The sequence below is a fragment of the Apodemus sylvaticus genome, chromosome 21, assembly GCF_947179515.1.
Source record: "Apodemus sylvaticus chromosome 21, mApoSyl1.1, whole genome shotgun sequence".
NCBI classification, from domain to species: Eukaryota; Metazoa; Chordata; class Mammalia; order Rodentia; family Muridae; genus Apodemus; species Apodemus sylvaticus.
The window spans coordinates 6,557,327-6,581,311 of NC_067492.1; the positions used below are offsets into that span (position 1 = coordinate 6,557,327).

The 23,985-nt window shown below is 55.3% G+C and overlaps 1 protein-coding gene across 1 annotated transcript; it reads right to left on the bottom strand.

Moving 5' to 3' along the window:
* Nucleotides 1–792: 792 nt before the first annotated feature.
* Cdh15 (cadherin 15) lies at nt 793–21,915 on the bottom strand. The gene is made up of 14 exons (XM_052166665.1): nt 21,874–21,915; nt 12,400–12,555; nt 11,788–11,943; nt 10,225–10,369; nt 7,631–7,791; nt 7,065–7,193; nt 6,491–6,676; nt 5,293–5,546; nt 3,769–3,911; nt 3,423–3,662; nt 2,951–3,190; nt 2,716–2,852; nt 2,418–2,582; nt 793–1,353 (listed from the first exon to the last, which is right to left on the bottom strand). The coding sequence occupies exons 1-14, from the start codon at nt 21,913–21,915 to the stop codon at nt 1,153–1,155; spliced, it is 2,355 nt and encodes a 784-aa protein (XP_052022625.1). The 3' UTR covers nt 793–1,152.
* Nucleotides 21,916–23,985: the final 2,070 nt, after the last annotated feature.

Genomic DNA, 23,985 nt, shown 5'->3' on the forward strand with positions numbered 1-23,985 from the left:
TGGAATGGCAAGACTCCAAGGCAAAAATCACCTTCTGGTTTTCTAGGACAGGGCTGCATGCACCCCAGTTTTTCATTTGTTTTCCTTGAGCCCCACCTTGGGCTCTGTTGAGCTCTATCCTAGGGGTTGCCTGGTGACATCCAGACTGTAGTGTGTCATCTAACCCACCAGCTGTACGCTAGTGGCCTTTCCCAAAGGGACACCCCTCACACAATAGAAAACACATGGTCCTTGCTTCCTTGGTTGTCCTCCTGTGTGGAACTCTTCTGCTGTCACAGTCGTGGCCAGAGTCACCTTCTCTGAAGCACACCCTCTTGTTCCATCACTTGCTGTCTGGCCACATTCCCAGAAGCACAGCCCCCACCCGGGATCCCCTACAAACCAGGACAAAGGACCCGGCTGAGCACTTGAGATACCTGGAGCTGGGGAACTGACAGGGCAGACATGTCTTCCCCAGGAAGCCAGCGAATCAGAAGAAGCAGGGAAAGGGAGGGTGCTAGCTCTCCTCCCCGGCCAGATCCACTCGGAGAAGGACAAAGGTAGACCTCAGGCCTCTCTGTCTAAACCTGGGGCTTGGGGAACCTCGCTCATGCCTCTCCTCACATGCATGTACACATACATACACACACACACACACACACTCTGAACTCGCCAGTCCTGTGCCTGCCGCCCCTCACTCCCATCACCTGTGCTGAGCAGGACCCTGAGGTCCCTCCCTAAGGCTAGGCCTGGGACGGGGCCACTACACCCTCTGTGGGGAGAGTGGCACTGGACACCGGGGGGCCACGGAATAGTGCATTTTTAATTCCAATCCACTCCTTAGACGCCTGCTTTCATACAGATGCAGGAGTCACAACTGGGACACGAAAATGGGAGGAGCCCTAGCAGGGCAACTGAAGTGCCTTCTGTACCCCAGCAGGAGCAGGAGAGTGCTCCCTCTGGCTGTCTAGCCCATGGTTCAGGTCTTCCCACCACCACCACCCCTGACTCAGTCCTCCCTGGAGCTCACAGAGATGACCTCAGTGAGTTTATCTGCCACGGAGCCAAGGATGGGCCATGCTGTTGACCCTCTGGGTGCACGTCCCAGGAGAGCGCCCCTTGGTCGGCCAAGTGGGCGTGTCCACACAGCACATCTGCCCCTGGCTCTGGCCCTCACTGATGCCCATACAGGTCCGCCAGCCGAGCAAAGCGGGGGCCCCAGTCCTGGAGGTAGTCATAGTCCTGGTCCTCGTCTCCCAGGCTGGACAGGATGGAGCTCAGCGTCCCTGCCACAGAGCCATCTCCCTCGTAGTCATAGATGAGAGCTGTGTCGTAAGGAGGCACGCTGGGGTCGCTGTCCGCAGCCTCCAAGCCCTGTGGAAAACCCCACAGACCTTAGGACCACCCAGGCAAGCCGGGAGCCCTCCGGTGCGTGGCCACAGGCAGGGCCAGCTCTGTCTCTGTCATTGCCGCAGAAGGAAACCTCTCCTAAGATGGATGGGGATGCAGAACATCTCCCTGTGCAGAACAGGCTGGCAGAGAAGGAAGGTCCTGCTTCCTCCAGCCCTTCCCCCTCGGAGGAGAAGCTGTCTCCTGTCATAGCAATTCTTCCTCCTGCCCACCCCCAGCCTCTCAGGCACCTTTCCATAACCATCTGGCCCCCTCCAGAGGCAGTGTCTCCACAGGCACCCCATTACCTTGTGGCCAGTACCTGCACCAGAATTACCAGTCTCAAGGATGCTCCCAGTTTGCTGGGAGTTTTCTCTGGGCTGCGTGGGCAGGGCTGTCCATAGGGGATTCCCTGCATGGCCAGACTCAGCCATCCACTCCCCACCCCCACTCTGATCATCTTTTGTGTAGGCAGTACTCATGCGCTGTTCAAACTGATGCTTTGTCCAGATGAGTCAAGGTAAGTGTTGTTCCTACCTCATCATAATAAACACAGAGAGGTCAGGAACCATGCAAGCGTGCGCTTCCCAGAGGGACAGGAAACAGAACTATTAAGGCCAGCGCTGGCTGACCTCCAGCCACTCGGCTACTAATGTTTAACTCATACCCACGGGGTTTGAAAAGTGCCTGGCCAACCTGCCGACAGCCTCTGGGCCTTTCCTAAGGCCCAGTCAGAATCCTGCTGGTGAGCTCACCTCCTGACATCCTGTAGCATATAGACTGGAAGCAGGGTCTGGACATGGGAGTGTTTGTGCACATGTACATGAATGCACACAAGCATGCATGCACACAAACGTGTATGTACACAAGCATGTATGCACACAAGCATGTATATACACACAGGCATGTATGCACACAGGCATGTATGTACACAAGCATGTATGCACACAAGCATGCATACACATAAGCATGTATGCACACAAGCATGTATGCACACAAGCATGCATTTGCCCCATTCTGCGATCAGCCTCCCCACCCCGGGCACCTACTTCACTGATGAAGTTGGCAATGTCAGATGGGCTGGTGGGAAGCACTCGATGCGGCTGTGGTACATAGCTGAAGGGGGCATCCCTACGTAGGGGTGGCCTGCCCAAAGAGCGGCTGGTGGCCCTCGGTTCCACTGGGTGGCGCAGCTGGTTTATGTCGTAAGCATCCTGTGTGCACAGTAAACAGAGAAGGTCAGAGAAGAGACCTCCTGGTTGCAGGAGGACCTTCTAGGAGACTGCAGACACTCTGGGGACCCCTTCCCAGGGTTCCGTGTGTCCAAACCGCCACTCCCCTCCTTACCTGGTCCTCCTCCCCGCCTCCTTGCTCGTCGTAGTTAAGGATGTTGTCCCGAACGTCCTCTTGTATCCCATGCAACAGACTCTTGCCCCGAGACTGCCCCCGGAAGCGCGTGCGGAGCGCAGCAAGCAGGATGAGAACTGGGGGCGCGAGAGACTCGCTGGAGTGTGGGCGCTTAAAGGACGCTGGGTGGGGAAAGGACCCAGGACAGAGGGTGGGGCCGAGGACCTTCACTCACCGAGCAGGACTACGGTGCTAGCCAGCACAATGACCAGTGCCCCCAAGCTGACGCCAACACCTCCTCCTCGCAGTGCGGCGGCCCCGGGCAGGCAAGTGCCATCCGACCCACAGCGACACACGGTGACGTTCAGCGTTTGCTCTCGTTGCTGGGGCGGCTCCCCAGAGTCCTGGAGCAGCAGGCTCAGGCGATGCAGGCCCTCAGAGACCTGATGTCGGAGCCGCAAGCGTGCATGGCTCACTGCAGAAGGCGCAGCGTGGTCAGCAGAAGCTCCAGGATAACCCCACTTCCGGCCAAAGAGTACCTGAGTCACTGGGTATCAGTTTCCCCATCTACCCATTTGGCACTGTGGAGATGAATCTCAGCCCTGCCCGAGGATGTAGTCATGGCAATACATTCATTCTATCGGCCTGTCTCTCGGGTCCCAGGGTGGCGAGGTGAGAGAGTGGGGGAGGGTGTGGGGGAAGCGCACCATTAATCTGGCTGAGGCTCCAGTTCCGGCCGAGATCTGGTACCCTGGGGTTCAGCTGGAAGTGGAAGGGGGCCCCGTGCGGAGGCAGGTCCTCATCCGTGGCACCCAAGAGGAGGCCAGGGCCCTGGTCGGGTTCACTGCACAGGCTGCCCGATGGAGGAGGGGCCAGCGCAGGGGCATGGTCGTTGACTTCTAAGATCTCAATGGACAGGGTGCCCGTGGCCGTGCTGGGAGGCATGGCTGGAAGCAAGGGAGCGCCAATAAGCTCAGTGCCCACCCACAACCTACCCTGCCAGTCCACTCAGGGAAGCAGTGGGGCTGCCTGCGGGACCCCCTGCTCCCTCACCGTTGTCCAGGGCTAGGATGATGGCCCTGTACCAGCCGTCCTTCAGAAAGGGCGAAGCAGGGCTCAGCACTCGCTTGGTCTGAATTCTGCCTGTGGCTCCGTCCACTTGCAACCAGTCTTCTGGGTCGTAGTCCTTGGAGTAGCTATTGGTGGGGAGGGAGGGAAGGGATGCGGCTCACCCAAGACGCCCAGACATGGGGTACATATCATATATGCAAGCACATACTAGCACACGCTCGCCCATATGTGAACTGGGGCTGGCAGCATTCAGCCTTTGAGGATTCCCAGCCCCAAGCTCATTTTTTTTCTTTTTTGGAGGGGAGGGGTGTTTACCGATTTTTTCTTTCTTCTTTTTTAAAAGATTATATATATATATACACAAGACAGTGTTTCTCATATAGCCCTGGTCATCCTGGAACTCACTCTGTAGACCAGGCTGGCCTTGAACTCAGAAATCTGCCTGCCTCGCCTCCCAAGTGCTGGGATAAGATTTATTATATTATTATATTTATGAATACACTGTAGCTGTTTTCAGACACACCAGAAGAGGGCATCAGATGGTTGTGAGCTACCACGTGGTTGCTGGGAATTGAACTCAGGACCTTTGAAAAAGCAGCTGCAGTCAGTGCCCTTAACTGCTGAGCCATCTCTCTAAGTGTGCCCCCTCTCAAGCTAACCTTTTAAAAAATTATTTCATTTTAAATGTAGTGTTTTATACATTTGCCTATTTGTGTGTCTAAGCACCATGACCTACAGGAGAGCAAAGGCCACAGAGGAATCGAGTCTCTCCTCCAACCAGGGGGGCTACAGGAAATGACCTTAGGTGGTCAGCTCGGTGGCAAGCACCCCAACATGTGCCATCCTGCCCGCTGCCGCCACCCCAAGCTGCATCCTGAGTCAACTGCACGTGAGGTGCTGCTGCCCGTGACCCTCGGTAGCTGGCAATCTGTATTCCACCTTGCTCAGAGCTGGTGCCACGGGGACAGGTGGGACACTGCCAGGCTTGGGACTGGTGGTGAACTTAAAGCTTGAGAGCTCTCTGCAGAAATAAGGACTCACGTAAAAGACAGATCAACAATCAATAATCAGCCGGGCGGTGGTGGCGCACGCCTGTAATCCCAGCACTCTGGGAGGCAGAGGCAGGTGGATTTCTGAGTTCGAGGCCAGTCTGGTCTACAGAGTGAGTTCCAGGACAGCCAGGGCTACACAGAGAAATCCTGTCTCAGAAAAACCAAATCCAAAAACAAAAACAAAAACAAAAAAACAAACAAATCAATAATCAGAGCTTGCCTAAGAACAGTCTTGGCCTATGTGTCCTTGTGGGAGCCCAGTGCTGTCTTGTGGGATAGTCACTCCACAGACACACACACATAGGTTTCTGAGGGACTCAATCCCCTGAGGGTGTATCCTCAAGGATGCATACCAGTGGCCTTTCTCTTTCACCCTCAGAATCCAGAGGCACCCTCAGCGGTCATGGAGCCGCTGACCCCTTCTCCTGAACCCGCAAAGCCCAGGGCTCCCCACCTGACTCTCTGCAGCTGCTCCGTGTCAGGGTCTCTGGCAGAGAAGGTGGCCACGGAGGAACCTGGTGGTGCTCCTTCAGCTATGCTTGTCCTCAGTGGGTTCTCTGGGAACACTGGAGCCTCATTGGTGTCCTGCACCCACACGCTGACCCTGGTCTGGCCCCGCCGGGCCCGAGGGGCAGCTGTCTGCAGTGGGGCCTCGTTCTGAACAGACACTCTGAGCTCATACCGCTCACGGTTCTCATAGTCCAGGGGCTGCAGGAGAATGACAGACGGCTGACATGCCCAGCTCTGCCCAGAGAGCCATCTCTCCTTCCCCCGACCTTTAAACCCTGACATGACAAAAATTATCAAATATTAATAGGGGACAGGATGAGCCCCCATTGCTCCGATAGATTTGTTGAGTGAGGTGTGGTCATTTCCTGTGTTACTCAACAGCTATGGTCTTTGTGCGCAGCCGGTGGTGGATGTGTCAGTTGATACTCTGTAGAGGGGCCATGTGGCTCATGGTGGCCGTCCACTAGGCAGGCTGTGAGAGCATCATGCAAAAAAATTCTCCCTCCAGAGTTCCAGCCTACCTCAACTTGTCTGACCTATTTCTTGCAATAAATCTTCAAATGCACCAACATCCAAATTCGTCTACATATATTGTTGTCATGTATGTGTGTGTATGACTGTGTGGGTGTGTGTATCTGTGTGTATAGTGTATGTATGTGCATGTGGGTATACAGTGAGTGTATGTATGTGTGTGTATGAGTGTGAATGTATCTGTATGAGTGTGTGTGGATGTGCATGTGTGTGTATAGTGTGTATGTGTATGTGTGTGTATGAGTGTGTGTGTATATGAGTATGAGTGTGTGTGTGTGTGTATGAGTGTGTGTGTGTGTGTGTGTGTGTGTGTGTGTATGTGTGTGTGGCAGCTGCTCCTCTAGTCGGAATGAGGATCATGCTGGTGCGGTTTTACTGGAAATCTGGGCCACCCTAATAAAGAAGGAGAAGGCTTTCTGTGGGTGTTTCCTGCTGCCCAGTTCTGCCAGATACCTGTAGTCAGCACCCAGTCCACCCTGCGCCCTTACCCCAGGTCGGCCAGCACGGCCCCCCCAGGAAGGAACCCAGGGCAGCTCCAGCTGCAGCTGCCACAGGAAGACACCTGTGACGGATTCTAGCTGAGGGAACACACACGAAGGGACAGTGCTCACCTTGACCACAGACAGCACGCCTTCATTGGTCTTGGGGTCTGTGTAGATCTTGAACTGCCCATCAGGGTCGCCGTCGAGGATGGTGAACCTGGCCACCCAGTTGGGGGATCCGGGCAGGTCTCTGTCCTCCACCTGGAGTCGTCCCACGTCCACTCCGCTGACGGCCTCTGCAGCCTCCATGAAGAACTGAGAGATGCCATCCCGTTATGTGAGGAGCGGCTGGCACATTCGAATGCCTGGCCCGTGACTCAGGACCCCTTCCCTGCCTCTGGCTTCACACTGTTGCTCACCACAGCGTATTTCGCTGGTTTGTCTTTCCCCTACACCTGCTGGAGCTGCTCCTGGATATTGGACCAACTATTCTCCTCACACAGCACGGGCCCAGGAGACTCGCTCTGGGCTGGGGGCGTCACGGAGCCGCTCTTCTCTAAGGAACCTCACTTGTCCCCGTGTCATGGTCCCTGCTCATGCACTGCCCTCCTCTACGCCGTGAAGCCATCCACCCTCAGAGTCCCCTCCCGGAACCCACAGAGGGAAGGCAGCCCTAAGCTGACAGGGTGGGCGGAGGAGGCACCTCATCCTTGGAGAACTCAGGGGCGTTGTCGTTGATGTCATCTATGGAGATGATGGCCGAGGCTGTGGCGGTGAGGCCGTCTCCCGACATGTCTGCCACCTGCAAGGTCAGGTTATACACAGCCACCACCTGGGGACAATATGACATGTCTCAGATGTGATGTCCAGAGACAACCATTTGGGGGTGACAGCAAAGCCACCCACAGGCTCACCCCTTACAGGGTCTGCCCCTCCCCCAGCCTGTGAGTGGCACGGGAAATGGCAGACATCAGGGGCAGCAGAAAGCCGATTCCTGGCTGATGGAGAAGCAGGGATAGTAATATCCAGGTTCAGCTGCACAGGAGAGCTTCGGAGGCATCTCCCAGGCATTAGCGACTGGCTGGAGGCAGGGGTTGGGAGAGGAGGTGTTATAGCATCAGCAAGGGAGGACCAGAGTGAGGTACTAACCACAGTGTAGGCTTTAGGGTGGGAAGGTCCCTCCCCACCTGCGAGGGGCCCCGAGGCTTGAGGAGACCAGCCGTGGAGACCCGGTCCCCCAGGCCCTCAGTTGTCGTGGGGCAGCCTCACCTCACGGTCCAGCCCCACTTGCACTGTGCGGATCTCTCCAGTGTGCTCGTCGATGCTGAAGAACTCAGGGCTGCCCTGCTCCAGGATGGAGAACCTGAGGGCTGCGTTGTCTGTCTCTGGGTCGTCAGCATCCGTGGCCTCAGCCCTGGTGACGAATGTGCCTGGGAATCACAGAGAGAAACGTGCTCAGTCACTGTGAGGCAGCGGAGCTGAGGCAACCCAGTCGGTGTGGAGTGCTCCCGGGGAGCACGGATCCCCTAGGTCTGGCGCTGTGGTGCTGTGGCCGCAGAGTGGGCAGCCTGCTCTCCGTGCTGTGTGGGTCACTGTGGCAGGCAGTGTATGCCAGCCTCAAGTCCGAGGTGCTCCCGCTGGCCTGCCTACAGAAGGCAGAACATTGCAGGAGCACCCCAGTGGGTTCTCAGGGGAGGGGAGGACCGATGCACCTTCTTACCAGATGTAGGGTCAGCAAGTCACGCTAATGTTCCAGGTCACAGTGGTAAACATGCTGGGGTCCTCAGACAGCCCTGAACCCTGCTATCAGGTGGTGGCATATAGTACCGGCCCCCACGGTGGCACAAGGACAGTGCTTCCAGCGGGCTTCGTGGCCATGGGACTCATTAGCAATCCCGTGCTGTGTGAGTGTTCTCTGGCAAGCGGGTAAGGACATGCAGGCACACGGAGCCACTTCCCCCGTCAGAGGAGGGATGCAGTGTGCTGGGAAGGGACCCTAGAGCTGGCACGGAAGCAGAGGTACCACTGGGAGCTGGACCTGGTGTGCTCCGGCGCAAGTGGGTCTGAATGAGTCTGCAGGTAGTGTTCACACGTGTGCGTGTGTCTGGACGTGTGCACATTCAGACACAAGAGCACATGGAGCAGCAGCCCATGGCAAAGAGAATCCTAATTCCGGGGCCTGGAGCAGTGGCTCACGGGTAAAGAACCTCTAGCTATGCTGCCAGAGGCCCCAGGTTTAATCTCTAGCACACACGCGTCGATTCATAACTTCAGCCCCAAGAGATTTGGTGACCTCTTCTGGTCTCTAAGTAACCTTCATGGACATGGTGCACAGATAAACACTCATACATACAAAATAATAAACACAAATACCACAGTGGACTGGAGAGATGGTTCAGCAGACAAGAGCACTGACTGCTCTTCCGAAGGTCCTGAGTTCAAATCCCAGCCAGCAACTATATGGTGGCTCACAACCATCCGCAATGAGGTCTGACGCCCTCTTCTGGTGTGTCTGAGGACAGCTACAGTGTACTTATTTATAATAATAAATAAATCTTTGGGCTTGAGTGAGCAGGGCCTGAGCGAGCAAGGTTAACCGGAGCCAGCAGGGCCGACTGGAGTGGGGTTGACCGGAGTGAGCAGAGGGCCTGCATTCAATTCCCAGCAACCACGTGAAGGCTCACAACCATCTGTACGGCCACAGTGGGCTCATATACATTATATATATATGATATATATATATATTTTTTTTTTGAGACAGGGTTTCTCTGTGTAGCCCAGGCTGTCCTGGAACTCACTCTGTAGACCAGGCTAGCCTTGAACTCAGAAATCCACCTGCCTCTGCCTCCCAAGTGCTGGGATTAAAGGCGTGCGCTACCACTGCCTGGCAATAAATAAATCTTTAAAAAAAGAAAGAAAGAAAGAAAGAAAGAAAGAAAGAAAGAAAGAAAGAAAGAAAGAAAGAAAGAAAGACAACACTACAAGTCCAGAATAAGAGTCTCCCCGGAGACAACCCCTCCCCTGAGGATGGTGAAAATCTGCCTGGGGAGTGGGGGCCCAGTCCTGGCCGAACACTGTGGGGTTAGTCCTGTGGGACTAACAAGCACCCCATAAGGACTGAAGCTGGCAGGGGAAGCTGGAGGCAGACTGAGAGACAAGCGTCTGGGCTGGGACTGTGAGAGCGTCTCTGTCCTGGTGCCAGCTTCCTCCTGCCACAGGAGGGCTGGAGTGTGCAGGGACGACCCCTGCCGGGAAGGGCAGGGAGGCGGGGTGGGCGTGGCCTAGGCACAGAGAGAAGGAAACAGCCAAGACCCACGACTGTGGTGGGACTGAGGTCAACCCAGACCCATTCTGCAGGTATCCATCCACACACTGATCCCGCCCCGCTGTAGGTGGGGGGCAGCCCCGGGGTAGGAAGGCCGCCCCATGAGAGACTGTACTGACAAGCACAGTAGGGGCCTGGTGAGGTCATAGGCACGCGAGGAGAGACAGGGTAGAGAGAACTTTGTGTAATATGAGGCTTAGCATTGCACTGAACTCCCCAATCCTAGGTAGTGAGTCCGCACGCCAGGAGCAAAGTTCGCCACCAAGAAACAAGAAGGCACACCTGGACCACAGCCACCTGGACGTTTCTAAGCAGATCAAAGTAATGTTGACAGAAGTGTAAGAGACGGCTTTCTACACCCCACCTCTCAGATGCCCTTCAGATTGCCAATTCTGTCGCGCTCCAGAGGAACCTGGCAGGCCAGGCAAGCGCACTGGTGGGGGTGGGGGAGGCTGTATCTCTAGTTGGTTGTAGGGAATTCTGGGACTTGGACCTTGGGAAGGCCCGCCCCCTGGATAGGGCTGTGCTCCCACCTCACCTGGGACAGCACCCTCCTTGATGTGGCCTCTGAACACCTCCTGTAGGAAGGCTGGCCGGTTGTCATTTTGATCCACCACAACGATCTCCAGGTCCGTGGGGTCCTCCAGGGTAGAGCCACCCAAGTCCAGGGCGAAGGCCCTTAGCTGAACAAACAGAGGGTAAGCAATGGTTCTGTGGCTCCTAAAGCCAGCGAGGGCTGAACACAGGCGAGGGACAGGTAGGACGGAATGTGTGCTGCGGGCGCGCCCTCTCTCTGACTAGAGCCTGCTTTCTCCCAGCACACGGGCTCCAACTTTCCTCTCTTGCCTTGGCTGCCAGGACACTCACTGCATCTCTGTGTGGATGAAGCAACACTCTTACTAAGGGTTATCCCCTCTCTCCGTGGTTTTGGCTCCTGTCAAATTGATTCATTTTACTTTCTTATTTTTTAATTAGAAACACTTTTTTTTTTTTTAATACAGGGTCTCTCTGTGAACTGTGGTGTCCTGGAACTTGCTAGGTAGACCAGGCTAGCTTTGAACTCACATTGATCTGCCTGTACCATGCCTGGCTTAACTCATTTGACTTCTGGAACAGGGTTTCACACGAGATGAGAATGGCACGACCACGCACTCTGGAGGCAGAGACAGGACGACAACAACACGGCAAGGCATTGCCAGCCACATAAAAACAGTGTCTAATGGGTTCCTCCGAGAGAATGCTGCAGCAGCCTCTTAATTTGGAAGAATCTCTCGAGGATGTAAAATAAATCTCGGCCCCTTGAAAAAGAAAGGGGAGGTAGAAAGCTATCCTGTCTCTGGCCAGCTAGGACACAGTCAACAGGGTCCTGGCTACATAAAGTTCTACAGGAAAACTATTCTACGAAAAGTTCATGCTTCACCCCGACTAAATGACCAGAGGTTCCAAGCTCTGAAGCCTAACAAACTGCTGTCCTAAACTCAAGCCCAGCTGGGGTTTGTTTGGTTTTTATTCTTGTAACAGTTTTCTGCTATGTAGTTGAGGCTGGCTTCAAACTCATGATCCTCCTGAGCCTTCTAAGTTTCATAGGCCTGTAATACTACTCAAAGCCCTATTTATGTATTTAGCTAGCCATGCTGGGGATGGAAACCAGGGCCTTTAGATGCTAGGTAAGCACACTACATCTCAGCCTGGTAGATGAAGGAGGTCCTGGGCTTGTCTCTTGGCTTTGTGCACACCTTGTGACCCTCACATCTCTTCCTGAATCCTGACACTGTAATGGTAGTGGAGGCCCCTTGTTGTCTAATCAAGAGATCATTCCCTGCAGCAGACAGTAACACTATTCTGGAATTCTTCATGACATACCTATCCATCAAACAGAACCTGATCCAAGGAGAACTAGCTGTTATCTCAGTTCATCCATTGCAATGATGCTCTGCCCTCCAAAAGACCACCTATGCATGGCCTCAAGGTGCTCCTATGTTATGTGGTAACATGATCCCAAATACTTAATCCTCTGACATGGGTCTTATGAGGACCAGATCCTGCTTCAGAAGCAGCCTGTGAGGTGAGGAACAGTTTGGCTTCTCCCCACAGGTCCTACCCTGAAGCGGTCCGTCTTCTCACGGTCCAGCGTGGCATTGAGGTACACCCTCCCAGTGAACTTGTCGATGGAGAAGACATTTCGGGGCTCCTCATCCACTCCGGGACCCTGGATGCTGTAGATGACACTGCCCAGCTGCTGTTTGTCAGACTTGATCTGTGAGGAGTGAGGAGTGACGTTCGGTGAGGACCAGAGAGCACCCCAATACTTCCATGCTTCACCCCGACTAGATGACCAGAGGTTCAAAGCTCTGAAGACTAACAAACTATTCTCCTAAACTCAAGCCCGGCTGCAGGGCGTCCTGGGACCTGGCAGCCAGCTGTAGTCTGAGGATCAAGAAGGCTGAGCGCTCCCGTCACAGGTCGGTCTGTTCTGGCGATGAAGTACATGCCGTCCAGGGGGCGTGTAGCCGGTTGGCATGTCCACTAGGGGAGCTAGGTGCCTGTGGCTCAGGGGTATGGAAGCCCCGTTCTTATCCCCATGGGGTAAGAAGGCCCTTCCTAGGCTACACAGCTAACTGGCTCCTGTCAGCAGATGGGGTCTCCCCAGATCCAAGAGGATCTTTAAGAAATGGGGGAACCTATGCGGACAACCCATCCCGCCTTCTCTTACCTGCACAAGTGGGTAGGGGAGGCGCTTGTGGTTCTCAGACACACTGATGGGGGGGATGACCCAGGCTCTCCGCACACGGCCTGGGGCCACTGCCCGGCGCCAGGGGTACAGGATGCTGGGTTCCTGCTCAGAGACTGCCCAGGAGAGTCCAAGGCTCTAAAACACAAACAGAACACCATTACACAAGGCACAGGAGCACCAGGATGACGTCATGCTTAGGACTGTGCTTGGGTCCTATGCCACCTGGAGATGTCACTCTGCAGGGCACAGGCTGTGTGGGCCTTGGCAGCCACATCCTAGGGAGCTGACTCTCAAAGTTCCCATATGGATGGTGCTTGCCTGTCTCTTCTCCTTGTCTAGATGCCAGAATATAGGCTGTGTCCACAGGGGCATCAGATCCCTACGGTAGACACTGTTTATTGGGTAGTTGGAGGCGACGTGAGGGTCTGCACTTTTCCTGGGGTCCCTGAGAGGTCGGGTGGCAACAGGACCCAGGAAAGAGCCTGGAGAGCAACTCTTGCTTCCTGGGAGTGAGGGCCCAGGAGGAAAGACAGCAGCTGGTGGGGCCAGGGACCCAGTCAGCAATGGGAGGTGACACGTGTCCCTCTTCAGTCTCACAGCTTGAACGTCAAGGTAATGGTAACAGTGCCTGCTTTTATTAGAATAGACTGTGGGGGAGGGGTGGCTGCCCCTAAGCATCTAGGTCCAACCGTCACCCGACACACACACCCTAGCCTCCCATGGCAGCCATGCACACAGCAGACCCGTGTCAGACACCTCTCTCTGCCACCAGGCCTGGGGCTTGACTTTAAACCCATCCAGAAACCAGGTCTGGGAGCCTGAGTTGACAGCTCCTCTGTCCCAGTCTGCTGTGTGCACAGAGGGGACCATGCTTGGGGTACCCATGCAGCTTCTGGGGTTGCGTTGCAGAGGAGATGCCCAAGCGTCCAGAGCCTGGGCGACCCGGGGTGTCAAGGGGCTTCTCTATGCTGCTTTGCACAGTGGGACTTGGTGTCTGTGGCCTCCTTTGCTGGCCAGCCTTGTCTGTGACAGGACTGGAACATGAGGCAGGGCCAGGGAGGTCATGCCTTACAGAAGCCAGGGACTGGGCTGGGCCACAGCCAAGGCTGCTCCAGGGCACGGGGTGGGACAGGGCTGGCTGTGTGGCTCCACTGAGCGGCTGGCTGGGGAGAAGGATGGCCCATTCAATACACCACGTGGTTTTCATAACTGCATCTCAGTCCTGGAAACCCAGAGCTCTTGGAATCTATTCCATCCTTCCTCATCGTACCCAGGACGTTAGCACTGACCTCTAGGCATGCTGGACCAGTGTTGGCTCAGTGGGCAAAGATGCTCCCTCCCACGATGGAGAACCTGAGGGGCTGGAGACATGGCTCAGTGGCTAAGAGCACTGACCGTTCTTCCAAAGGCCCTGAGTTCAAATCTCAGCAACCACATGGTGGCTCACAACCATCCGTAATGAGATCTGAGGCCCTTTTCTGGTGTGCCTGAAGACAGCTACAGTGTACTTACATATAATAATAAATAAATCTTAAAAAAACAAAACAACAACAACAACAACAACAACAAAGCCAGGCAGTGGTGGCACATGCCTTTGATCCCAGCATTTAGGAGGCAGAGGAAGGTGGATTTCTGAGTTCAAGGCCAGCCTGGTCTACACAGTGAGTTCCAGGATAGCCAGGGCTATACAGAGAAACCCTGTCTTGAAAAACAAACAAACAAACAAACAAACAAACAAATAAATAAATAAATAATAAAAGATGGACAACCTGAGGGTTTGCTGTCTGGAAGCCATATGGTGGATAGAGAACTGGCTCCTATAACTTATCTCTGACCTCCACATGATACATGCTTGCGCCACAACAATAAATAAAGGCACAGTGCTCAGGATTGAGTGACTGCAGACAGGAGATGAAGCCAAATCTCAAAGCTCAGAGGGAACTCTATTGACACCCATTGTCCCCAAAGGCATTGCCTTACCTGTTTGTGCTCACAGATAACCCCACCCCTCAGAGGAGTTAACCAAGGCCTGGGGAGGAGGGAGACTCCTCAAGGACATAGCGGACTGCTCGGCAAGTCCCCAAAGGCGCCGCTGACCTTGTGGTACTTCCCCGCTTCTCAGGCAGTTTTCATGCCTCTCTGACTGGATGTAACCGACTGACCTGTCCTCCAATTGCTTATTCCAGCCCTCAATTTGGAGGGACGATGAGAACCAGGATTCTGGAGGCGCCAGGATGCCCTTGTATTGTCATCTCCCTTGGTACGTGTGAATGACTCATCGGCAAGCACGGCCTGGCGGAGGCTTTCCTGCTGTGATGGGTGTGGATGTTGGTCACCTTCTGACCACATCTTCCATACCATGTGCTGGCTGGGAACAAAACCTGGGGCAGCCTCACGTGTCCAGAACGCCAGGGGGCTGCCAGGCCAAGGCTGGACAGGGTACCACCTGGCAGGGTTTGTGCAAGTGCTGGGTGCGGAAGACTCTAACGCATGGAGACTGTGTACTGGCTGGATTTGTGTTAACACAGGCTGGAGTTATCAGAGAAAAGAGTATCAGAGAAAAGAGGTGAGGAAATGCCCCCATGAGATCCAGCTGTGAGGTATTTTCTCAGTTAGTGATTAAGGGGGAGGGCCCCTTGTGGGTGGGGCCATCTCTGGGCTGGTGGTCTTCGGTTCTATAAGAGAGCAGGCCGAGCAAGCCAGGGGAAGCAAGCCAGTAAGGAACATCCCTCCATGGCCTCTACATCAGCTCCTGCTTCCTGACCTGTTTGAGTTCCAGTCCTGACTTCCTTTAGTGATGAACAGCAATGTGGAAGTGTAAGCTGAATAAAACCTTTCTTCCCCAACTTGCTTTTTGGTCATGATGTTTGTGCAGGAATAGAAACCCTGACTAAGACAGACTGCTAGGCTTGGAAATGCTATTAGCATCAGTAGCCACCCTGGCTGCATTCCCCCAGGCCCACAGGAGGGCAGAGGGGCTGATCATTCAGAATCCTTGCTAGCCTGGCCTTATTGAGCCAAGGGCAGAGCTTGGGAGATTTCAGTCTCTGTCTCGGGGCTGTTCACATGCCTTTACATTTATTTATCTTGTGGTGGAGAGACATACTGAGGCACATGTATAGAGGTCAGAGGGCAGCTTACAGGAGTCAGTTCTCTCCTTTCACTACGTAGGTTACAGGAACACACTTGGGTCTTAGCCAACTCCCTACCCACTGAGCCCCTACATGCCAATTTCTTCTTCTTCTTCTTCTTTTTCTTTTCTTCTTCTTCTTCTTCTTCTTCTTCTTCTTCTTCTTCTTCTTCTTCTTCTTCTTCTTCTTCTTCTTCTTCTTCTTCTCCTTCTCCTTCTCCTTCTCCTTCTCCTTCTCCTTCTCCTTCTCCTTCTCCTCCTCCTTCTCCTCCTTCTCCTCCTCCTCCTCCTTCTCCTCCTCCTCCTCCTCCTCCTCCTCCTCCTTCTCCTCCTCCTCCTCCTCCTCCTCCTCCTCCTTCTCCTCCTTCTCCTCCTCCTCCTCCTCCTCCTCCTCCTCCTCCTCCTCCTCCTCCTCCTTCTCCTCCTCCTCCTTCTCCTTCACTTTATGTATTTATTTTATTTATGTGAGTACACTGTTGCTGTCTTCAGACACACCGGAAGAGGGCGTCAGATCTTATTATAGATGGTTGTGAGCCACCATGTGGTTACTGGGAATTGAACTCAGGACCTTTGGAAGAACAGTCAGTGCTCTTAACCACTGAGCCGTGCCTTTTCCAGCCCTGTGCCATTTTTTTTTTTAACAACTCCCCTCCTTCAAGGTTCTGTCCTATGAAGAGGTGTTTTCTATACGTAATTATCGTAATTATCGTCGGACTCTGTCCCGCCCACCGCTGCAGCATCAGAGGACAGGAAGCAGGGCTCTGCTTTCCCCTATCTTATCCCAGCTAATGTGACTGCTCAGGGCCAGCAGCTTCCTTTGCTGTCGACAGCACCAGATGCCAGCTATCAGACCTATGCTTAGCCTTAGCACGGCTGAGACCCAAGGGTCACAGTCGGTTGGGGGGTGCTGTAGGGAGGTGCCAGATCCCCAGGTGGGACTCAGACCCCCAACAGCCCTCGGCTCAGATGTCTCTCTGCTTTGTGGTTTATGTCTTGTATAGCCCAGGCTGGCCTCAAACTCACTATGTAGCTAAAGATGAGCCTGTTCTCCAGCCTCTGTGTCTCATATGTGTATGTGTACCCTCCACAGGCAGGTGCCTGAAGAAGCCCCCATCTTTGGGGCCACCCCTCCCTTCCTATCAAGGACAGATCACGTGGGCTGCCTGTGTGGAGGGGTGAGCCCTGGGTGGACAGAGCAGGGCTGGGAGTGTGGACGGCAGAGCCACCACACACAGCCATGCCCACACTGCACTGAGTGTGCCAGCCCCACCCTCAGCATGGGTCCCAAGCACTTAGAACACCATCCTGTCCTAGGAGTCACCATGGTTATTAGAGGGACGCCTGCCCCTGACTACATCCCTCAGAATGACGGGGGTGGGGGTGGGGGTGGGGGTGGGGAGATGGGATCAGGAGCTCCAAGGAGGTCCCATCATATATATGGCTTAGTGCTCACTGTGTGTCCACACCTAGGGAAACTCCCACCTGGCTCCACCCCAAGCGAGAGAGCTGAGAGGTCCTGGCAGGAACCCGAAAGCCGGCAGCCAGTTTCTCTCTGTAAGCAGGTCACATGGAGGCTGGAGCAATGGCTCAATGTTTAAAAGCAGTTACTGCTCCTATAGAGGACCAGGGTTTGATCCCCAGATCTGTAGGTAACGCCAGGCCCTGGAGATATCGGACACATCCTTCCGGCTTCCTCCGGTGCAGCACGTATGTGGCCCATACACTTACACATCCACGAGGCAAATCACATGACAACAAAGCCGTTTTTAAAATGGTAAGGTTGCGTGGATGGCATTCACACCCAAGGAGACTGGTGGTGGGACAGGGCCACATGGGCGCCACCTCCTCCCCAGAGCCCATCGGCTCCCCACCTGCTCATTCCACGCAGAGCAGACGCTTCCCTCCCTCTCCTTGTGGACTTGCCTGCTGGATACCCAGGGCCCCGGCTTCAACTTCAGCTGGATCTGATCTGTGGAGCCTCCGTGGAGGCTGGCGGTCACAGGAGAGAAATAAGGTGGCTGATTGAGGGGCAGGGGGGTGCTCTAAGGGCAGCAAGGATCGAGTAGCCAGCTAGGAGGCCGCTTAGATTTTGGCCTCTCCACATCTCTTCCTGCAGCACACAGGGATGGCCGAGGCCCAGGAAGGCTCTGGCCCTGTGGGCAGCTGCTTACAGCCTGGAGATCAGAGGCTTTGGCTCCTCTCTGCTCTCTTGTTCTGTTTCCCAGTCACGCTGGGACACCCCCCCCCCCGTTTCCATCCTACCACGGGGGACCCCAGGCCAGCTGCAGTAAAGTCCAGTCACCCACTTAGTCCTGGAGCGCGGACAGCAGAGGACCCTGCTCAAGACAGGAGGGTGAGTGTGGAGGGGCTGGAGTCCTGCCTGGCATCTCTGTCCTCACACATGGCACCTTGGCCTTAGAACGTGCCAAGGCCAGCATGCAGAGCCACTTCTAGGTCAGGGCAGTGTCCCTACCAGGCACACACCTGCCTGCCTGGCACGGGGAACCTGGGCCACAGCCTCCATGGACACAGGGGCTTTTGCTTGAGTTTGGTAGCAGACCCTGAGATACCCCTGAGGGGCTGCTTTGGGGGAAGGCTGGCTCTGTTTTCCTCCCCTCAGGATAGTGTGTGGGTTGGGCTCTGGGGCTCTTCACGACACCAAATCCTGAGGGAAGAGAGGAACCTTCCTCATAGCTCCAAGACAGGGCTAGAGAGGCTGAGCCGTTTGCCCAAAGCCACATGGGCAGAACTGGCACCAGAAGGCACGCCAGGCTGATGCCATCGGTAGTGTCTGCCCTGCCTTGGGAAGGCCTGTTGAGAATGGGATTCCCAGGCTCTCTGAAGCCCCCGTAGCCTGGGAAGAACTTCCTCCCTCCTCCTAGTCCTGCTCCCTCCACCAGCGGCCCCAGCCAGTGCCCACAGGCTTGGCCCTCACTGGGTGTGGTCGAGGCAGGGCCTGGGAACCTTGGGTCCCTGGGCTGTCCACAGCCCAAGTTCACGAGGTCACAGAGCCACAATGTCTTGGCAGGGCCCCGTGCCCAGATCAGAGGCTGCAGGGGCATGAGTGGGCGCCCACTGGATGGGACACAGCCAGCTTCCGGCTCTTGGGAGGCAGTTGTGTAGTCCATCCCATGCTCTCTCACCCTACCCACTTCCCAGAAGACGTGGCAGGCAGGAGGCGAGGCTAGGGGCCTCCTTGGGAAGCTAGGACATCTGGTGTTTCCCACAAGTCCACATGGCCATAGCTGGCTCACACCCACATCCAGGACCGAGGACAAGGACAGAGGCACGTGGAAGGTGACTTTGTGGAAGGCGTTCCTACGTGATCCACTCCTCTGTCCTGCAGACCAGGCCAGACAGGAAATAGCCTCAGACTCTCTTCCCTCAGTAGCTACCCAATGAACCTCACCTCATGCCAGGCCTGCTCTTGGCTAAGGACCAATCCAGACAAAAGTTGGGAAGTTCTAGAGATGTCTGGGACCAGTGTTCTGAACCCACCGTCCTCAGCTAACTGTCCTCTGGCATATCCTGACCCCCCTTTCCAACCCCAAGGAGTTGCAGGGTGACCAGGGTCCTGCTATGCATGCAGTATGTGCTTTGGCCAGGCAAGAGGCTCACCAACACTGCCAATGGGTCATTGTCAGTGGCCAAGGAGAGAGCTGTCTGGCCCTGCTGTACTCCCCTACCCTGATGATCCTGGTGACAGGAAGGTGGGACCGACTGGAAAGACACAAGCGCCCTAGGCATGGAGGGAGGTGTCTGCTCCATCTTAGCAGAGCTAATGGGCTTTGGGGCGGAGGGCGGGAAGCCCCTGCATTGACTTCCCACAGGCTTCTCGGCCTGCACAGCTCCCACAGGCTGGACTCCACGGCCACCTCATTCCTGGACAGCCAGCATGCCAGGAATGAGCCCAGCTGTCGGCCTGGCCTAGGGTGGCCCCACATTCCCACTGTGGGACCACCCTACCCAGCTGCTGCAGTCATCAGGGGAGGATGGGGAGGGGACAGACAGGCAGCTGTTCCCGCCGATCAGACTCCTGCCTGTCAGCACAGGCTGGGCACAGTGCTCAGAACCGTGAGCAGCCTGCCTCCAGCCCGAGTCGCTACAGGCTGGACCTGACAGATAGGAGCTCCTTTCCCTGCTTCAGTGACTGGCCCCCAAAGTACTGCTGACGCCCATCTTTCCTTCAGACACCGTGTGGCGTCATTGGTTCCTAGACAAAGGGGAGGTGGGCAGGTGTCTCTGGACCATCCATGATTCCCTCAACCCAGCTCAGGACTAGCGATTAGAGACTGAACTCCAAGAGCAGGGGCTGAGGAGGTCATCTTTATGAGTACCGGTCCTGATGTGTGGGTGACACTGGGGTCAGACCCCAGGTCTCAAGCATGCTTAGCAAGTGTTCTACTGGCTGTATCCCGGCTGCTTTTATTTTTCTTTTGAGGCGAGGTATTAGTAAATTGCCCTGGCTGGCCGTGAACTTGTGATCTTCTTACTTTATCTTCCTGAGCAGTTAGAGTGTGAGGCCTGGCAGGGACCAGTTCCAAACACAACCCTACCACCTGGAGTTCTGGAAGCTCAGATTCTAGAGGAAACCTGGGTAGGCAGGCAACGGAGAGTGAGGTGTGAATTCATGCACAGCCCACTTCCAACCCCAAACTGAGGAGCCCAAGACAGAGCTCGACCAGGGTAAAGCCCAGGCGGCCGCAGCATCCGGGCTGGTGTGTGGACAAGAGTAGACAGAAGCGTGAAAATTTGGGGCGGGGAGGGGGGCACATTTGGGGGAGGTAGGAAAAGTTGCCCTTACCCTAGAGTGCTGCTAAGCTAGTTCTGGAGGCCAGGCCTTGGGGGCGTGTCCTTGCCCCTGCCCCGCGTCCCTGACCCCTGGGGCCTCCAGATGCCTGGGGGAGGGGTATTGAGCAGTTGCCCTAGTACAACAGAGAGGGGAGGCTTGGGGAGGCAGGGAGGGGAGGAAGAATGCACCCAGCACTACCCAGCCTCCAGCCTTGGGGGTGCTGGTCAAAAAATGCTGTTACTGTAGCCAGTGGGGAGTGGATCCCAATGCAAGGTATGGGGGCCTCTGATGGGTCAGGGTGTTATGCACAAGACTGGCGTTCTGTGTTGGGTCTAGAGGGGTGCTGGGTCTTAACTAGCCCAGCAGATGTGCCCAAGTAAGGGACTGTGGGACCCCAAAGCTGAGTGTTGGTGGTTGGGGCTGTAGGGCTGATGCTCCAGGGCCAGCTGCTAGAGGGTCTCTCTGGCCAGGCTCGTCAGCTGCCAAGAACTGAAACTTGAGCAGAGCTGCAAGGCTTGTGGGAATTTGAGGGGACCAAGAAAGTTCTGAAGTGGGTTCCCAGAAGGAGGGACCCCCCACCACACCCACACCCACCCACCCACACCCACTGACACACTCACCACTCTCACCACACACACACACACACACACACACACACACACACACACACACGCAGTGCTGTCTGACCACTCTCCAAACACAGCAACTCTTTGTGCCTGCTGCCTGTTGTCCCTAGGGCGCAGAGGTTGGTCACAACCATATTGCCCATGTCTTGGGGACCCTGGCAAGGACCACAGAACCCACATCCCCATCCTGGCTAGCCCAGGACCATTCTGCAGCCTGTCTGGGGAGTGCCAACATCAGGAAGGAAACACTGGGGACCGGGGCTTTACCCACCCTTCTTTTTGTCATGTTAAGAAAACAGGGTACTAAAGACTGACCAGTCTGGGGACCACAGGTCACTCCACCTGCAGGTGGATCCAGGCACAGCCGCTGGCCTGGTCAGGTCAAAGGCAGTGTAAACTGAGTGCGTGTTGGGCTGCTCTGACCTGCAGTTACTTTCTCTGGAGGTTCTGAAGGGAAGAGTTGCAGCTACTCCAGGACCATTGGGTGGAGACTCACCACCAAGACCAATCAGGGGCCTAAGTTTCACAGACGCTGTGGCTTCCTGCCCTTTCTCTCTGCCTCATGCTCTGGAATACAAAGACCTCTCAAGGCTGGCTACCCTTAGGCCCCAGGGGCACTTCTGGTACACTTCCAGACTGAAGGGACAGCCCGATGGCTGTTCCGGTGCCTCAGAGATGCTCCCCAGTCCTGAACCATTTTGCTCACTGGTGTGCAGGTCAGTCACCCTCCCCCTGGAAGCCCCTAAACATAGGAAACCCCTTCCTACAATTCATCAGGAAGTGTGGCCCACCCTGGACACTGCAGGCCGCAGCTCTCAGGTTCCCCCTAAGACACTCCAGGCCAGTGGCCCTATGAAAGATACCCCAAAGCTAGAGGAAGGGATGCCACGGGCTCAGAAGCTTACCTGGGCAAGCAGCCCGAGGGCAAAGAGCAGAACAGAACCCATCGGGGCAGCGGCGGAAGAGCTGTGGACAAGTGGCCGACTGGGCAGCCAGTGGGACGGGCGGTGGCGCTTCTACCCCCACGCTGAGAACACTGGGCTGAGTGACAGCACAAGTGCTTGGGGAGCAGGCCAAGGGACTGCACGTGTGTGGTGGGGCGGGGCCAGGGCGGGGTCTGGGCAGGGCTAGGACTGAGTGACAGCATGGGGGGCGAGTCGTGGGAGGGGCTAGAGATGAGTGACAGCACATGTAGGTGGGCCTGGATAGCCACAAGAGTGTGGTAGGAAGGATGCCAGGCAGAGCCAGAGCAAAGTGATAGGGCGGGGCCTGGAATCTGAGTGACAGCGTATGTGGTCAGTGCCTGAGGGAGGCTCTGTAGAGTTTTGAGGGCAGCGCATGTGAAGTAGGGCGTTCCTGCTTGTAGGGGGACTTGGAGTGGATATAGGGGAAGTACCCAGCATGCCACAGGCTGGGACTGAGGCCTATGGCAGCTGTCCAGAGAGGCCCACGCTTGCAGAACAATGGAAGGTGCTAGGCATGGTAGTCCATACCTTTAATCCTAATCCCTGGGAGCCAGAGGCAGGAGGATCCCTGTGAGTTAGAGGCCAGATTGCTCTACATCTTGAGTTCTGGGACAGCCCAGACCCCATAGAGAAATTGTCTCAAAAAACAAAACATAAAAACAAAAGAAGGGCTGGAGAGATGGCTCAGAAGTTAAGAACACTAACTGCTCTTCCGAAGGTCCTGAGTTCAAATCCCAGCAACCACATGGTGGCTCACAACCATCCATAATGAGATCTGACGCCCTCTTCTGGTGTGTCTGAGGACAGCTACAGTGTACTCATATATAATAAATAAATAAGTCTTAAAAAAAAAAAGAAAGAAAGAAAACAAAAGTGGTCCCTAACCCAGAGAAAGGAGCAGGAGGATTAGGGACCACATTTGGATTGCCTGTTCAGTTTTGTTCTTCTGAACGCATCAGAGGCTCCTACCCCAGGGCCTTTGCACAGGGACATCTTACCTGGATGGCACTCAAGGTTCACTCCCTCTCTGACTTTAAGGTTCTAATAGTACCCCGCCCACCACTGGGGGACCCACGGAAGGCGACCCTTGTGCTATATAGCCTGATCCTAGGTTAGTTGGGAGTATCCTGGGAGGCTCACTGGCCCATGGAAGGCCGAAGGAAAGACAAGGAAAACTGGGGTGTGGCCTATTTTTGCGGGGTTCAGGCTCGGGTCTCGCCCCACTGGCCACTCTGGCTTTGGCCAGAGCTCCTCCCTCCTACCCCTGCATCTGCCGCCACACCACGGGCATGTAGCGGTCACCATGATTTTGTGGGCTATCTTCTTTGCTGAGAGCGATAGCTTCTGGATGGTCCTCCCTAAGACCAGCTGGCCATGGCTGCGATCCTTCTGGCCACGTGGGGCAGGACTGGCTTGCACTGAAGAAGGCAGAGACTTCCTGGATCCAAGGCTCAAGACAGGCAGGAACAGAGGAGCTTGCCTGCCGGCTCTACTCCCGGTGCTGGAGAGATGAGGTGGAGACTTGGATGATTTACAGATATTACGGAGGTCCCAGACCCTGACTAGAAAGGGTAAAGGCTGCACCAGGCTTGTGCCCAGATCTATGTGCCACTTGAAACCCATCTGCCTAGCCAGAGTTCTGAGCCCCACCCCCAGGCAGCGAGTGGCTAGAGACTCCAGGCTGGTCGGGGCTTTCTCCCCACTCTCTCTGCCTGGGCCCCAATGGTCCAGTAGCTTTAAATTATCCATAAGCTAGAGGCTTTCCAACGCATCAGCGCTCACACCCATGTGACCCTATGGCTATCTAACCCCTATAGATCAGTAACCGCCCTCTCTTGTCAGGTGTCTCTCAGTGCACTGCCAACACCCTTCCTACCATGCTGTCCAGACAGCCGTTCTCACACCTCACACACGACTGTTAGTTCTCCTTCCTTCCACTGTCACTTAGAGAACTCCTACTCATCCCTCAATGCCCAGCTCCATGGCTGCCTTCAGGCGAACACCCTTCCCATCTCAACCAAGGCTGTTCCTTCCAACTCTCACCTCCTGGTG

What these genes read in the sequence shown, in the direction of transcription:
- Cdh15 (XM_052166665.1), bottom strand. Translation starts at nt 21,915, where the DNA reads ATGGGTTCTGTTCTGCTCTTTGCCCTCGGGCTGCTTGCCCAG. An exon ending in CAAGGAGGGTGCTGTCCCAG is followed by an intron (nt 7,792 to 10,224) that starts GTGAGGTGGGAG and finishes TGTGATTCCCAG; the next exon opens with GCACATTCGTCACCAGGGCT. An exon ending in GAGGCGGGGAGGAGGACCAG is followed by an intron (nt 2,583 to 2,715) that starts GTAAGGAGGGGA and finishes CTGTGCACACAG; the next exon opens with GATGCTTACGACATAAACCA.